The 17607-nt window shown below is 35.9% G+C and overlaps 1 protein-coding gene across 1 annotated transcript in view; it reads left to right on the plus strand.

The window, feature by feature from the left end:
• Positions 1-10529: 10529 nt before the first annotated feature.
• The window catches only part of LOC128664420 (uncharacterized), a 401731-nt gene continuing 394653 nt past the window's right edge, over positions 10530-17607 (plus strand). Inside the window, exon 1 of the mRNA XM_053719251.1 lies at positions 10530-10601. Within this exon, the coding sequence (XP_053575226.1) occupies positions 10530-10601 (72 nt within the window). The remainder of the gene's footprint in view (positions 10602-17607) is intronic.

Below are 17607 nucleotides of genomic sequence, written 5' to 3' on the forward strand. Positions count from 1 at the left end.
AGATTTTTCGCCAAAAAGCATTTTATTTTTTTAAAAAAACAACCCTTTTTAAAGGACCACTAAATACAGTAGAACTGCATATTGCATTTTGTCACCTAGTGCTTTCTTGTGACGCCTCTGCTGATATGAAATTCCATTTTTATTGCCAAGCCTGTAAGGTCCTAAAGAACACACTTCATTGGTGATCGAACCCCAGTTGCATGATACCTAACAGTTTAGAAGCTGTTTGGGAAATAATCACATTTAGCAGTTTAAACTCATTCCAAGATGTTTGCCATTCAAGGGGCATTGTACACTAGATTTTTCTTTGCATAAATGTGTTGTAGATGATCCATTTATATAGTCCATACAGGGTTTTTATTTGTAAAAATGTTTTGCTTATTTTTAAATAACATTGTGCTGATTTATAGACCCCTAACCAAGCCCCACAGTTTTAGAAGTAGACTGTTGTCTACCTACTCCAGCTTTCTCCTGTTTGTGTAAAGGGTCTTTTTATATGCAGGGGAGGGGGGAGTGTCTGATATTTTTGCTTTCTAGCCCATTTCAGTGGGTGTCCCACCCTAACCTTTTAAACAGTGCTAAACTGGGAGCTTCTAAGTACGTTTTAAAAAAAGGTTTTATACTGGATTTTTAGATCAGTAGCTGTGCATATTCTTCTGTATAGTAGTGTCTATTACATGCAGTTATATGAAAATTGGTGTATACTGTCCCTTTAATTAACACCAGCATCAAATTAAGTACCAGGATAAAGCAAGTCAGATGCTAATTTGGGGTGTCAGAGCCAGAAAGTTTTTTAAAAAGAGAAGAGCAGCAAAGCATAAAAAAGAGAGAAATCATGAACCAGGATGAAGGCCAGGAGTCAGTATCCAGAGATCAGTTCTTACCTGCGCATTTATGGAAGATACTTCCATGGAACATGTTCAGACCAACATTGATCTCTTACATGACCTCAGCACAGAGATGCAGATGGACTTGCACTTGCTTACCTTCCAATGAACATATGTCTACAGCTGGCCAATGTCAGTGCTGCCTACACCTCATCAGTTCAGCCTTATCACTGCCAGCTAGGTAAGCTCAGACAGGGTGGTACTTGTACTGCTGTGTAGGAGACTGTCAACATCAAATCTAAAATTGCCTAATTTAATCGTTTTTTTCCGTAAATACCTTAAATACCCACCTAAAAACACAGTCGTAAAATGTGGAATTAATTAAAATTAATTTGAACTTGAACAGTATGAAGTTTCCTTGAAGTCAAATATCCATCCCAGTAATAAAACCTGCATTCAGATTGCAGACATGAGAAAAGTTCAATGGATCACTGCTAAAAGGTCAAGCAGAAAAATGTAAAACCTTTTACCTATTCACCATTTTCATCCTCCATGTCCTTTGCTGCCCTCTACACAATAGCAATAACTCATTTTGCTTTATTCTTTACATTTGTTTCAAAACAAAAAGAGCAACCCTTTCACAAATGTAAAAAAATAAAAATAAAAGTGCAGCAAAAATGAGTACCTTTGTTCATGTCTTTAAAAGGATATTAAACAGTCTATTTCATTGCTGTACGAAAAAAACGCGGTGGTGTATTCTTAATTTAAGTAATTGCAATAGGTATTTATTATCTATTTAAATGGATACCTTCTATTTTTTTTTTTTTAAGCTTCATTTGTGTAGTGTCCATTACTTCCTGTAATGGCCCTACAAGGAGACTTTGGCCTCCACAGAAAGCTTATCTTGAATGATGTCATAAAACTTCCAGAGGTAGTTTATTATTATGTGAATAGACTAGATAAACAGGGAGATTTGCTCATGCTCAGAATTGGCAGAATGAAACTTTTCACACATTTACAAATTTGTTTTAGTGAAATCAATTACCGTTTCTGGTCAGCAAACATAAAGCTAAATAAACAAGGTTTAGGCAGTTAGGCTAAAGCTGTTTGCTGCTATACTGTTTGTAAATGGTCTTCCATTGTTTCAATATGATGAGTCACAACTGTTTTAGTCCACCTTAAAAAGAAAAAAACGCAAGGAGAAAAATGAAGGTGGGGCCTGCAAGTGAATTTGACAAACAGATACAGGATTTGCTGATTTTGAAATTAAGATATGCGAGGTGAGGGGCTGCGCATGTGCTGTCAGTGTGTGCAAACACCACCGATTTCGAAAAATCCTACCACCTTAATTGTTATGCGCGCAGCATTCGCAAGGAATGCGGGTAGTAATCATCCTACCCTTCGAAATTTCTTACCACAAGGTCTGTACATGCTTCCATTTACGTAATCGCGTTCCACACATTCTTTAGAAGCATATGTGGAGTGGGATGACGTAATTTTCCACATACGCAGAGCGCAGTAGGAAATTTTGACATAACACCGACCCATTTCTGGAGCACTATATGGCACCAGTTTAGCAAGAATGTTATCTATTTCCAATCGCACTAGATGGCAGCACTATTTCCTGCCATGTAGTGCTCCAGATGTCTACCTAGGTATCTCATCAACACAGAATACCATCGGAACAAAGCAAATTTGATAATAGAAGTAAATTGGAAACTTTTTTAAAAGGGTGTGCTCTGTCTGAATCACAAACGAACATTTTTAGGTTTCATATTCCTTTAAAACTTAAATACTCCTCTTACTTTCTGAATTAATTGTAAATAGCCTAAATGTATTTATTCATAAAACTAGAATTGTTTTCCTAATCAAGCAAAAGAAACCGTAAGCTATATACATTTTTAACAATGTGTTTTAATTAGTGGCACTTTATGCTAATAGGTTACGTTGTGGGCTCCATTTTTCATGTGCTGGGCAGAAGAGGTTTTCTATCATGAACCTTGTTTGCCCGTCCTTGCAGCAAGATGGCAGCATCTGCTGCCCGCATTTAACATTGCACAATATTTTACTTGTGCAATGCTGTCCCCCTGCTCCCACGTGGCCAATAGTGTGCACAAGCAGGGGCTGTCAATCATCCTGATCAGATTGGGATGATTGAAATCAGCCACACGAGGAGGCGGATAGGTTAAGTAGCAGCCTGAAACACTGGGGTCCAAAGTTGCATTTGCAGCTTAATAAATGGAGCTTAGTGTCTGATTTTTAGGCTTGTGCATTCTTTTTGTTACAAATGTGAATTTGTAATGAAAATACGGATAGTGAATATACAAACAAATGCACTAAATAATTTGAATGAACAAATACTGATGAAATTAATTTGTATTCATTTGTTTCTTTTAAAGTAGCTAAATACCTCGCTAATCCCGACCCTTCTTTATAGGTCAGGATTAGCGCAGCTTTCCAGTATACTAGAGGGTAAGTTAAAGGCTACAGTTGAACTTTTTCACCTGTAACAAAGGAGCATTTACATTTCTTTAACGAAAATGAATGTAAATGTTTCTCAAATATTCAGTATTCATTTCATTTAAAACAAAAACGAATACCAAAAAGTGCAGCAAACAAATAAATATTCAGATATACAAATTTTTCCCAAATATTCGTTCGAAAGATTAGTTCAAAACAAATTTTTTCCTGTTGCACGTCTAGTCATTTTAGTTAGAGAAAGGATCCACCCAAACAAAGCAAACGATAATATAGAGAGATGCTAATGAACACACGTTTTCTCTACCACAAGATATATCAGTCTTAAAAATAAAGGAACAGTATTTAGTTATTATTTTTTCCAGTAACTTATAAAACCACTTTGCTATTACTCTATGGTTATATCGTTGTTTCAATTGCCTTTAACAAACAAACATTCCCACGTTATATAATAAATACATACATCTATACTATCATATTGCAAAGCAAGTAAAATAACAATCATTTGTATTTGTCTACTACAGTTTTGATCTAAAACTAATAGCTCTTCAATATTTTGGTGCTTTAAAAGAAATGATAAGAACAGTAAAACGTTAATAAACAGCTAAACGTGCCTGCTGCTAATATTGCTTAATTAAACTAAAATGTGTGTCTGCTATAGTTCTAATGACTTAAAGAGGCCAACTACAAAACGGTCAAAGGGATGCTAATTATAATAATTTAAGTTAAAGCAGAGCACTCGTTTGGCGTAACTAACATGCTGTCTTTAGGAAATGAACTTTTTACCTAGATAGTTGTTTTTTCTTGGGTAATGAAATTATCCCATTGGAACAGGCAATGTCTATTGTAAATAAGTAATGCTCATTCAGCTATTGTAAGCTTTGACTATTCATACATTGCAGAACTACAGATACACTTACGTAAGGCCTAACGAACAGTAATTATCTTTTGGCTAAAGAAAAAGCCCAAACAAATGCTAAGCTGCATTATCGCTTGGCTTCTGACATGAGCTGATAATCAGATTTTCGTGTTTAAAACCATGATCCTTAAACAATGCTACTCACTGTCTGTGCTTTCCGATATTACCCTTAATTACAAAGAACAGAAACACAAATCTGAATTATTTGAAAATCTGGTTTATCTGGTCAGTAGTTGAGAGGTTTAACTTTGTTACAAATGAGCCAGGCTTTGGGGAAGAGTGAAAACGGAACCAGAAAATGTAATTGTTGAGTTGTATTATACAAATATGTATCAAAACACAGCAATGCTGACTAAAACTTGTCTATAGTAGCCACATCCCTAGTTTAATGATCCTACATAAATATAATTTGAAAAGGTTCTACAAAATTTAGTAGACAGTAGACTTAGTTCAAAAGTGCTACACCAACAGAATATATTGAAAAAAAAAAATAACTTAAAGGGACAGTCTACTTGAAAATTGTTATTGTTTAAAAAGATAGATACTCCTTTTATTACCCATTCCCCAGTTCTGCATAATCAACACTGTTCTATTAATACACTTTCTACCTCTGTGATTACCTTGTATCTGCCCCCTTTATTTTAGTTCTTTGGACAGACTTGCATTTTAGCCAATCAGTGCTAACTATCTAACTGTGAAAAAAAATGTCAAAATGCACTGAGATAAGAGGCGGCCTTCAACGGTTTCAAAATCAGTTTGAGCCTACCTAGGTTTAGCTTTCAAAAAAGAATATCAAGAAAACATCAAATTTAATGATAAAAGTAAATTGGAAAGTTGTTTTATATTGCATGCCCTATCTGAATCATGAAAGTTTAATTTTGACTTGACTGCCCCTTTAACTGTGGATTGGATCCTACATTGGAGGAAAATGAAATGGTTTTCTCTGCTCAGGATGGGGTGCAGATATTATAGTTACATGAGGGCTTAAGCTTTCTGCATCACATTAGTTATTATTATTAGTTAATATTAGCATTTAATTGGCACATTTTTGTCATGTGCCATTTTGATGGTTTTATTCTAAAAGTCAGGCAATAAATGGGTTACATCAATTGAAAAACTTGCATGGTTGCTTCTTGAGAAAGAGCCTTAATGAGACAAAATGATGGTAGAAAGCTAAACATTTTATTATGGACTTTGCAAGGGATGTCAGTCTCACAGTAATATGTGAACAAGCAATGGTAATTCCTTTCTTTAAAATGAATATACAGTATACTTGATGTACTCTTATTTTAGCTCTTATGAGAACCTCTGTGAAAACATTTAATAAATTCTGCTGCTGCTGTGCAGAGCATCTACTTTAATGATAAATAGTGCTATACAATACTAATAAAATTGTTTCTTTAAAATTAATTTCACATGATATGCAGTGTATTTCCTAAAGAATGACATTCCTATATTTTTTCAAACTTATATTAGACTTATATTAGACATCTATATATGTGCAGTAAGGATGGGCGAATGTTTTGCAACATTCGAAAAATTAAAGGGACACTGTACCCAAATTTTTTTCTTCTGTGATTCAGATAGAACATGCAATTTTAAGCAACTTTCTAATGTACTCCTATTATCAAATTTTCTTCATTCTCTTGGTATGTTTATTTGAAAAGCAAGAATTTAAGTTTAGATGCCGGCCCATTTTTGGTGAACAACCTGGGTTGTCCTTGCTGATTGGACAGCACCAATAAACAAATGCTGTCCATGGTTCTGAACCACACATTTGCTGGCTCCTTAGCTTAGATGCCTTCTTTTTCAAATAAAGATATCAAGAGAACAAAGAAAAATTGATAACAGAAGTAAATTAGAAAGTTGCTTAAAATTGCATGCTCTGTCCAAATCATGAAAGAAAAAATTTGGGCTCAGTATCCCTTTAAATAAATATTAACACATTCATTAGTTTGTTTTAAATTTCGAATGCTTGTACAACATTCTAACATTATTTTAATCTAGTAGTATTTCTAAAGCTTTCTTTAAATGTAATATTCAATTAATTTTTTTCCAATAATTTGATTCGAATTATGCAATATTCTAATTTTAAAAATTTGAATCAATATATTTGTAATACTATTTCTAATGCAATATTCAAAATAGAAGCATTTGAATTTATATATTTGTATCTATTATGTATAAATTTACTAAATTCCTACCACATGACATATTGAACTTCTGAACAGTATTTTTTTAAATTGATTGTTACATTCCAAATTTCAATGTGGATATTCGATCTAATTATGAACATTTGAAAACCATAAATAACATTTGATTACCGAATTTCAATGGATTTTCAATCTTATCAACATTCAATTGCCCAAAACGAAAGTACACAGGGCTATTAGTTCTACATAACGAATTACACTTTCGCCCATCCCTAACGTACAGCCATCAATTGCCAGCTAGCTCCGAGTAGTACATTACTGCTCCTGAGCCTACCTAAAAGTATACTCTTCAACAAAGGGTATGAAAAGAACAAAGCACATTTGGCAATAGAAGAAAATTGGAAAGTTGTTCAAAATTGCTTGCTCCATATAAATCATGAAAGTTTAATTATGACTATACTGTCTTATTAAGGATAACATATGAATGCTCATGATGTACCCATGTTATAACACTGAATAACCATCCTAATATGTTAGTATAATGGATGCATATAGTTAACATTAGGCATCATTTTCAAAATCACATTTAATTATTAAACACATCAAACTAATCCAATATTAACTTTAATGCTAAATATATATATATATATATATATATATATATATATATATATATTTATTGTGGGTATTATTCTTTTGAGTGCTAAGCACTTTACCACCTGAGTGCTAAGATTTTTTAATTTCTTTTTTAATTTTTTTTAAAATTTTATTTTTTAACTTTCCAACGATGGGTCTTGGGGGTCTGTAGCTGCTTAGATGCCTGAGATACAGGCTTCAGTAAAACGTTCATCTAGGTAGTTGATCTATAGGCCTTTATTACTCTTCTTCTTTCTGAAAAGGTAATTTTTCAATTCAAAGTGAACACAATATCACATTTTTGGCTTTTTCCTGTACCCATAATTGAGATTTTGTTTTTTAGTGAAAAAATGCTAAATTTTTACTGTGGGTCCAAAAAGTTCTTGGCGATCACAATCCATTTTCAAGAAACTTTTCATAAATTTTTCATAAATTTTTCAAGACCAATTTTTCTTTATTTCCAAGACTTTTTGGAAACGTTCTGTTACATTGTATTTGTGCAAGACACTAAAATGACCACATGAGACATATTAGAGGTGTATTAGCATATATGGTCTCGACTCATAAAAACTCTATTCATGACTAGTGATTGTCAAGAATTAGTACATATGTCTTTGTAAACTGGTTTTAGAATGGGAATGCGCAATTGTAAGTTCAAAAGGAACATATTACAATCCGATTCTACCTTCACCACTGCAAAATCATCTGAATGCCAATTTTATGTAAGCATAATGGACATACTGGGCAAAATTGCTCCGTCATTATATTGTAACTTGAATATTTTGGAGGTATTGTTTTTAAATGATTGTCTGAAAACAAGAATACTAAAGGTTCCTATTTCATGGTCGTATGCCAGCTGTAAGGTAGCTTAGGGGGTCCCTCCGGTCCGGTTTCGGCTAACACAGAGAGTTCCTCTCTACAGCTACGTATGCTTTAGACTCAGAAGTAAGTTAGGTAAGTAATAACTCAGCTCAGAGGGATGGGCTGGGTGAGCTTTTAAAGGAAATCCCCTGCCTGAGTCCTCCAGGTGGGAGTTCCTATAATTAGTAGATGGCCCCTTTAAATCTAGGGATTGCACGGCCACGTACGCCAAGAGAGCTACAGCCACAGCTGAAAATAGACTGGAATTTCGGCGTCCATCCACATGGGACATTTTTTTTAACTCTTCTTTTGATAACACATTTGTGGCTTCAGGCTTTTAATGTACTGATCCATTATACATTGTGATAATTTGTAAAACACACCAACCAATACGGCCAGAGAGCAAAAAATAATTTATGGAGCAAATTGCAGATAGATTATGATCAACCCCTAAATTAGCCATTCAAGAAATGTCTCTATTTTACAGTGATTTAAAGGGATGTTAGACAGTATGAGATTGTAATATAAAATGTGTTTATGTGTGGTTACAAATCTTTGAAATATACTTTAATAATTATTTTATCCCCTTTTCTTAGAATTCAACTATCAAAATTGTTGGTTTTCTAAATTCCACGAAATCTCTGTAAAGTAATGGACTCTACCATGTTTAAAATAAGTTTCCCTTAACTATCATTCCTGGTGATGACAATTAGTGACAGGTAAAAAAAAAGCAATAAAAGAGGCTGTCCAAACAAGGCTGTATGCAACATAGGATTATATTTAAAGGTTTCCACACAGTCTTGTTTGCACAAACAGCGATAAATAGAAAACTATGGCTACGCCCATAACTTTATAGAAATTAAGTACTTTATAGAAACTAAACCTTTACATTTGTATTTTCAATATTTAAACAAAACAGATAGAGTTGTAAAAAATACATCTACATAATATTCTAAGGCTATCCTTTGCTTTGAATACATCATAATGTCTAGCATGTATTTACTGTTTAACATCCCTTTAAATATTCTACCACTTTTTAATATGTCCAGGAACATGTTCCATTACACTACATAAAAAAACAAAATACTACAATCTAGTGCATGTGAGCATAAATTCCTAAAGAGGTTTAAACATATTACTACCCTTTTTTTTGACACTGTTACCTAAAGTAAGAATTTACTAAAATAAGAGATTTCTAATTTTATACAGACTTAAAGGGCCATGATACCCAAATGTTGAAACACTTGAAAGTGATACAGCATAGCTGTAAAAAGCTGACTAGAAAATATCACCTGAACATCTCTATGTAAAAAAGAAAGATATTTTACCTCAAAAGTTCCTCAGTATCTACATCTCATCATAAAGGACTTCTAAGCAGCAAATAAGTATGTCTGTCCCGGGACAGCTAAGGGAGTGAGCTTTCATGCATACTCATCTTATTTCCCTATTCAGTTTAAGGAAGTTTACTATAAAATCTCATGAGAGTTAAGTGAAATCTCATGAGATCACAGTAAAAGAGTTCATGACCTCAGCACTGTTGATGCTGATTAGCTGCTGTTCATTTCTTCTTTTTTTTTTTACCTACAGCTGGGCAGCAGCTGAGTACAGGTGGCCCTCGTTTTACAACGGTTCAATTTACACCGTTTCAGAATAACAACCTTTTTTTTCCAGTCATGTGACTGCTATTGAAAAGCATTGAGAAGCAGTGCATGTATTAAAATAGCCAGTAGGTGGAGCTGCCCGCTTGTGTTGCAGCAAAGCCAAGCAAGCTGAAATTAATCAGTTTAACCAGACCTGAGCTATCGAGCAGATTTCAAAGGAACAAGATCTTCCTGTCTATAACTCAGTCTAGATTGGAATGCATAGAAAGAACTGTTTGCAGAAAAATGCAAGTGAAGTGTGTTGTGTAATTATTTTATTAGGTTTATAATGCTGTTTAGCATTTTTTTTGTTCATTTAACTTAGTTTAATTATATATTCTGTGTTGTGTGATTATTTTATTAGGTTTATAATGCTGTCTAGCATTTAAAGTCTTCATTTCAAAGCTTTTAAAATAATGTATTAGGTGTCACTTATGACAATTTTGAGAGGGGCCTGGAACCTATCTCCCTCACTTCCTATTGACTTACATTATAAACTGGGTTTCAATTTACAATGGTTTCAATTTACAACCATTCCTTCTGGAACCTAACCCTGGCGTAAACTGAGAGCTACCTGTATAACTTTTTACACAGAACTTACTAATACTTGCCAACTGTCCCGTTTTTGCCGGACAGTCCCGGAATTTGAGACCCAGTCCCGGCCATTTAAATGTCCCGGGCTGTCCTGGGAAGTACTAGCAGTAGAGGCTGCACTGAGTTAAGCTAGCTGCGCTAGTGCGATCATGTGTCAGTCCTCCTCCCAATCTGACAATGAACATGCTCGCTATAAAGGCTGCACTGAGCTAAGTTAACGCAATCATGTATCACTCCTCCTCCCAATCCGACAACATGCTAGCTTTAGAAGTTGCACTGAGCTAAGTTAGCGCGATTATGTGTCACTCCTCCTCCCTATCTAACAACCTCTATCTTGCGATCCGGTCGCACGGTCAAGCAGTGACGTCAGCACGGACGTCACCATCACGTGACCCCGCGTTGCCGCTCAGGCCCTTCTCACATGCTGCAAGTGCGACAGGAGGACACACACCGTAAACTAACTCTGCAGAGCCGATCAGTGGACGAGCCAGAGGTGAGAGTCAGATGCCGGTGTTTCCAGCCAGGAGGCAAGGTAGGACAATCATTGGTTGTTCTAATCTTTCAATATTACTGAACCGGCTCTGCTGCAAAATATGTGCTGCTCAGGTGACCGTGAAGGAATGAATTGCATCATTTTTTTTTTTTAAAGAAAAAAAAACAAACTGTGACTTTCTTGACTTTTTTGCTGCTAGTGTGAGAAGCATTTCTAATTAACAAAATACTTATTGCTTCTATCCCATAAACCATAAACTATAGATGCATGTGACTTCCAGTTCCAAATAGCTTCAAAATAAATAGCTTTACCTTTAAAGGGACAGTAAAGCATGTGAGGCTTATCACATCATTTATGCTTCAAGCATTAAACACCATTTACTAAATTGTAATAATTTATTCACACTAAAGAAAAGCTTGAGGATAATGGGCTCACATGTTTGTTTGTTTTTTTAATTATTTGCAGTTTATCTGAAGATATAGGTGTAAAGTTTTAGTTTAATGGGCACTGCAGGGGCGTATTTAGGTTTTGTGCTGCCCTAGGCACTCAAAATTCTGCTGCCCCCCCCCCACCCCACCCCTGGTTTAAGGCCTTTTTTTAGACATAATATTTTGGGGCAGGGTGTAAAAATTTAAAAAAATGTCTTTTTAAGTAGATGTTCACCAGGGCTTGCATTCACTTTGGTCACACACACACACACACACACATATATATATATAAAGACATTATTTTGCAAGTCAGATGATTAAAGTGTTTATATCGGAAAAAAATATCCTTCACTGTATGATAGTTTGTCAGTAGGTAGTTGTTTAACCTTAAACATCTTCTTTGATGATTGACAGTTATTTAAGCAAAATATCTGCTTGGATAAATATGTAATGAATATACAAACTGGCCTTTAAAAGTACTTAAAAAATACAACAGTAGTTATGATAGGTTTAGGAATTGTATCATAGGGGATAAAGTCACATGATACAATCATAATAAAGTATATACTTGTATTGTTTCTGAATGTATTAAATGCGTACAACATATTTTCAGTTGTGTTTTAAGTCACATAGTTGTATAGATTCAGCAATAAATACTTATTCTTTGCATGTATGACAGATAGACAAACAGTAAATGTACAAGTATTTAGTGACTAATCCGTTTAATTATTTTAATGCCTAATGAAGATGTATTGAAGGGAGAAAGGCATATGCTGTTTCACAGTGGTCACGTTGTAGTGCACACTGCACTGTGTAGTCTGTGTGAGTCTTAATCACGCGGTGGAGCCAGGAAGAATACCGCATTCCCTCTCAGTCCAGGCCAGGCTGCGCATGTGAGCTCCGCCTCCACTGTCACCACGTCATGCGCACCCACATACAATCCCATAGGATAGCAATAGCTGGGCCAGCCATTTAAGTCATTAGTAATTGGTTGATTTAGCCACCCGCCCCTGAGTTCAGTAGAGTGGCCCTAGGGACTCAAAATTCTGCTGCCCCTTAAAAATCTGCTGCCCTAGGCACCGGCCTTGTTGGCCTATGCCTTAATACGCCTTAATACGCCCCTGTAATACGCCCCTGGCCCTGGGGCACTTTACTGTCCCTTTAAAGGTAAAGCTATTTATTTTGAAGCTATTTGGAAGTCACATGTACCTATAGTTTATGGGATAGAAGCAAGAAGTATTTTGTTAATTAGAAATAATATTAACTATCAAAAGTCTTGCTTGACAACTGCTAGTAACATTCTTAGAGATTTGTTACTTCCAGTTTTACAGCTAGAATGTTATCTAATGATATATAGTGTAGAGTAGTATTCAAATTAAATATAATAATCGTGTGCCATGTTTGCACTACTTGCTGTAGGACTCTGTTTAATGGCCACAGTGGGTTAAACACATAGGTAAAATTACAATGGGCAGAGCAAATAGGCGGAGCTACATTATGCTCATTATGTGGGTTTGGCAAAGTGGGCGGGGCTTTAGGACAGGGAGTTTGGTAAAATTTTTCATGCAGGTAATTGATAGCTGCAAAGTGTCCCTGGAAAAAAAATTCAAATGTTGGCAACTATGCTTACTCTGCTGAACTGAGGAAGTTGTGAGGTAAAATATCTTACTTTTTTACATAGAGATGCTCAGGTGATATTTTCCTGTCAGCTTTTTACAGTTATACTGCATTAGTTTCAAGTGATTTAGCATATGATTATTATGTCCCTTTAAATATAACACTACAATTTAATATGTTTTATCACACATTTTTCCTTTTTAAAGAGACAGTTAAGGGATATAAAATTGTATAGGCTAGATTATAAGTGTTGCACTATTTATTGCTTTCGGTCAGATGCAAACACTGCCAGAAGTAAAGTTGTAACACACGCGGGTTAGTGTATAGCATATACCTTTTAAACGCTTAAATATTTACATACATAATTTGTATCAGATAGTGTTTATATGAGTGTAACTTTAATTTTAAATGCATTTATGTTGGGTTTTCTGCAACTTTTTTAATGCACTATCCTTTATGCAAGGGTTCCAGTTGCGCTAACCCAACGAGCGTAAAATGCGATTGTGCTCTTGTGATGACGTTTACTTTCAACTTGTAATACGCACACTATTTCCGACGGGCACAACAGTTAGCTAACCCTTAACTGGACAGATGGCAACCCTATGGTGATGGTTCAGTACGGATGTGGGACCATGTGATAAGCGTAAATTCAGGAAATCCAGGACACTTGAAAATTTTGGGACAGAATTCCCAAAATCTGGACTGTTCTTGAAAACTTGAGACAGATGATCAGCTTGGTGTTACTGTATACCAATAGTATATAGGAGCATATCTGAACGTAGAGGTCTGTTTTGTGTGATATGGTTGTATTTGAGTTTGAGTTGCGTAATGTACTTAGTAGAGGGAGGCTATATTGCTGCCATTTACCTATAGTATACAGTGTACTCATATTGCTTCTTAAATATGTATAATTTGCTGCCATAACATAAATGGTCTATTCCCCTTTTATATTTTCTTTTATGTAATTGGCAAGAGTCCATGAGCTAGTGACGTATGGTATATACTATACTACCAGGAGGGGCAAAGTTTCCCAAACCTCAAAATGCCTATAAATACACCCCTCACCAAACCCACAATTCAGTTTTACAAACTTTGCCTCCCTATGGAGGTGGTGAAGTAAGTTTGTGCTTGATTTTCTTCTGTGATATGCGCTTCGCAGCATTTTGAAGCCCGATTGCTCTCAGAGTACAGTGTTTGTCAGAGGGATGTGAAGAGAGTATCACCTATTGATTCTATGTTTTTTCCTCATGGGAAATATTTTCACAGGTTCTCTGTTATCGGTCGTAGAGATTCATCTCCTACCTCCCTTTTCAGATCGACGATATACTCTCATATTCCATTACTTCTACTGATACTGTTTCAGTACTGGTTTGGCTATCTGCTATATGTGGATGGGTGTCTTTCGGTAAGTATGCTTTCATTACTTAAGACACTCTCAGCTATGGTTTGGCACTTTATGTATTAATATAAAGTTTTAAATATATGTATTGTACTTATATTTGCCATGAGTCAGGTTTATGTATATTTACTTTTGCAGACTATCAGTTTCAAAATCGGAAAAACATATTTAGGAAGTTATTTTTTCTTACCTGGGGTATAGTTCTTCAAATTGATTGCTTTTTCATTAATTTTCGCGGGCAAAATTAGGCTCGCGAGGTCGCAAAATGCTGATATTTATTGCATCATTCTTGGAGCGAGAATTTTTTTGGCGTGAAGGTACGTTCGGTGACGCAAATTCGTCATTTCCGGCGTCTTAGTTGACGCCAGGTTTCTTTGCACAAGGTTGCGTCTGCCATGACGAGAGTTGCGTCATTTCCGGATGTTGTTAGCGCTAAAAAATTTCATTTTGCGTTATGCGTCATACTTGGCGCCAAATTTATTTATTTCAACCCCACTTCCTATATGCCTCTTGCTTTTTTTATGCTCAGAGGGCTATGCTGTTTGCATTTTTTTCCCATTCCTGAAACTGCCATATAAGGAAATTGATATTTTTGCTTTATATGTTGTTTTTTTCTCTTACATTTGCAAGATGTCTCAATCTGATCCTGTCTCAAAAACCACTGTTGGAACCCTGCTGCATGATAACAGTTCTACCAAAGCTAAGTGTGTCTGTTGTAAGTTAGCAGAGATTATATCTCCAGCTGTAGCATGTAACAGTTGTCATGATAAGCTTTTACTTGCAGAGAATGTATCCATCAGTACTAGTACAATGCCTGTTGTTTTTTCAACATCTAATGTACATGATATTCCTGTGAATATAAAAGATTTTATTGCTGGTGCGATTCAGAAGGCTTTGTCTGCTATTCCGCCTTCTAATAAACATAAAAAGTCTTTTAAAACTTCTCATAAGGTTGATGAAAATTGACCGACAACATACTGAATTATCCTCCTCTGATGAGGATCTATCTGGCTCAGAATATCCTACCTCAGATATTGACACTGACAAATCTATGTATCTCTTTAAGATGGAGTATTTGTTCCTTGTTAAAAGAGGTGTTGATTACTTTGGATATTGAGGAAACTAGTCCTCTTGATACTAAAACTAGTAAATGGTTAAATTCTGTTTATAAACCTCCTGTGGTTACTCCAGAGGTTTTTCCAGTTCCTGATGCTATTTCTGATATGATTTCAAAAGAATGGCATAGGCCTGGTACTTCTTTTATTCCTTCTTCTAGGTTTAAAAAGTTGTATCCTTTGCCAGCAGTTAGATTGGAGTTTTGCGAAAAAATCCCCAAAGTTGATGGGGCTATTTCTACTCTTGCCAGACATACTACTATTCCTATGGAAGATAGTACTTCTTTTAAGGACCCTTTAGATAGGAAACTTGAATCTTATCTAAGGAAAGCTTGTTTATTTTCTGGCTACATTCTTAGGCCTGCTATATCCTTGGCTGATGTTGCAGCTGCATCATCTTTTTGGTTGGAAAGTTTAGCGCAACAGGAAACAGATTCTGAATTGTCTAGCATTGTTCGCTTGCTTCAACATGCTAATCATTTTATCTGTGATGCTATTTTTGATATCATCAATATTGATGGTAAATCTATGTATTGAGCTATTTTAGCTAGAAGGGCTTTGTGGCTCAAATATTGGAATGCTGACATGGTATCTAAGTCTAGATTACTATCTCTTTCTTTCCAAGGTAACAATTTATTTGGTTCTCAGTTAGATTAAATTATTTCAACTGTCACTGGGGGAAAGGGAGTTTTTTTACCTCAGGATAAAAGATCTAAGGGTAAATCTAAAGCTTCTAATCATTTTCATTCTTTTTGACAGAATGAGGAACAGAAAGCCAATCCTTCCCCCAGAGAATCTGGTTCCAATTGGAAACCTTCTTCAAGTTGGAATAAATCCAAGCCTTTTAAGAAACCAAAGCCAGCCCCCAAGTCCGCATGAATGTTCTGCCCTCAATCCAGCTCAGCTGGTGGGGGGCAGATTCATTTTTTTCCAAAACATTTGGCCATATTCTGTCCAAAATCAATGGATTCAGAGCATTGTCTCTCAAGGGTATTGAATAGGTTTCAGAGTAAGACCTCCTGTGAGAAGATATTTTCCCTCACACGTTCCAGCAAATCCAGTGAAGGCTCAGGCTTTTCTGAAGTGTGTTTCAGATATAGAGCTTTCAGGGGTAATCATACCAGTTCCGTTTCAGGAACAGGGTTTGGGGTTTTATTCAAATCTATTCATTGTCCCAAAAAAAGAAAATTCATTCAGGCCATTTTCTGGATCTGAAAATTTTGAATCGTTTTGTAAGAGTGCCAACTTTCAAAATGGTGACTATAAGGACTATTCTGCCTTTTGTTCAGCAAGGTCATTATATGTACACGATAGACTTACAGGATGCATATCTTCATATTCCGATTCATCCAGACCACTATCGGTTTCTGAGATTCTGTTCTCTAGACAAGCATTACCAATTTGTCGCTTTTCCATTTGGCCTAGCGACAGCTTCAAGAATTTTTTCAAAGGTTCTCAGTGCCCTTCTCTCTGTAATCAGAGAACAGGGTATTGCAGTGTTTCCTTATTTGGACAATATCTTGGTACTAGCTCAGTCTTTACATTCTGCCAAATCTCACACAAATCAACTAGTGTTGTTTCTTCAAAGACATGGATGGAGGATCAATTTACCAAAAAGTTCCTTGATTCCTCAGAAAAGTGTTACCTTTTTAGGTTTCCAGATAGATTCAGTGTCCATGACTCTGTCTTTAACAGACAAGAGACAAATAAAAAAAATTTCAGCCTGTCGAAACCTTCAGTCTCAGTCATTCTCTTCAGTGGCTATGTGCATGGAAGTTTTAGGTCTCATGACTGCAGCATCGGACGCGATCCCCTTTGCTCATTTTCATATGAGACCTCTTCAGCTTTGTATGCTGAATAAGTGGTGCAGGGATTATACAAGGATATCACAATTAATATCCTTAAATCCCAATGTTCGACTCTCTCTAACTTGGTGGTTAGATTACCATTGTATAGCTCAAGGGGCCTCTTTTGTTCGTCCAACCTGGACTGTAATCACAAAAGATGCAAGTCTTTCAGGTTGGGGAGCTGTCTGGGGATCTGTGACAGCACAAGGGGTTTGGAAATCTCAAGAGGCGAGGTTACAAATCAATATTTTAGAACTCCGTGCTATTTTCAGGGCTCTTCAGGTTTGGCCTCTGTTGAAGAGAGAATAATTCATTTGTTTTCAGACAGACAATATCACAACTGTGACATATGTCAATCATCAGGGTGGGACTCACAGTCCTCTAACTATGAAAGAAGTATCTCGGATACTTTCTTGGGCAGAATCCAGCTCTTGTCTAATTTCTGCGGTACATATCCCAGGTGTAGACAATTGGGAAGCAGATTACCTCAGCCATCAGACTTTACATCCGGGGGAGTGGTCTCTCCATCCAGATGTGTTTTTTCAGATTGTTCAGATGTGGGGTCTTCCAGAAATAGATCTGATGACTTCCCATCTAAAC

This window comes from Bombina bombina, chromosome 6 (genome assembly GCF_027579735.1).
Source record: "Bombina bombina isolate aBomBom1 chromosome 6, aBomBom1.pri, whole genome shotgun sequence".
Taxonomy (NCBI): Eukaryota; Metazoa; Chordata; class Amphibia; order Anura; family Bombinatoridae; genus Bombina; species Bombina bombina.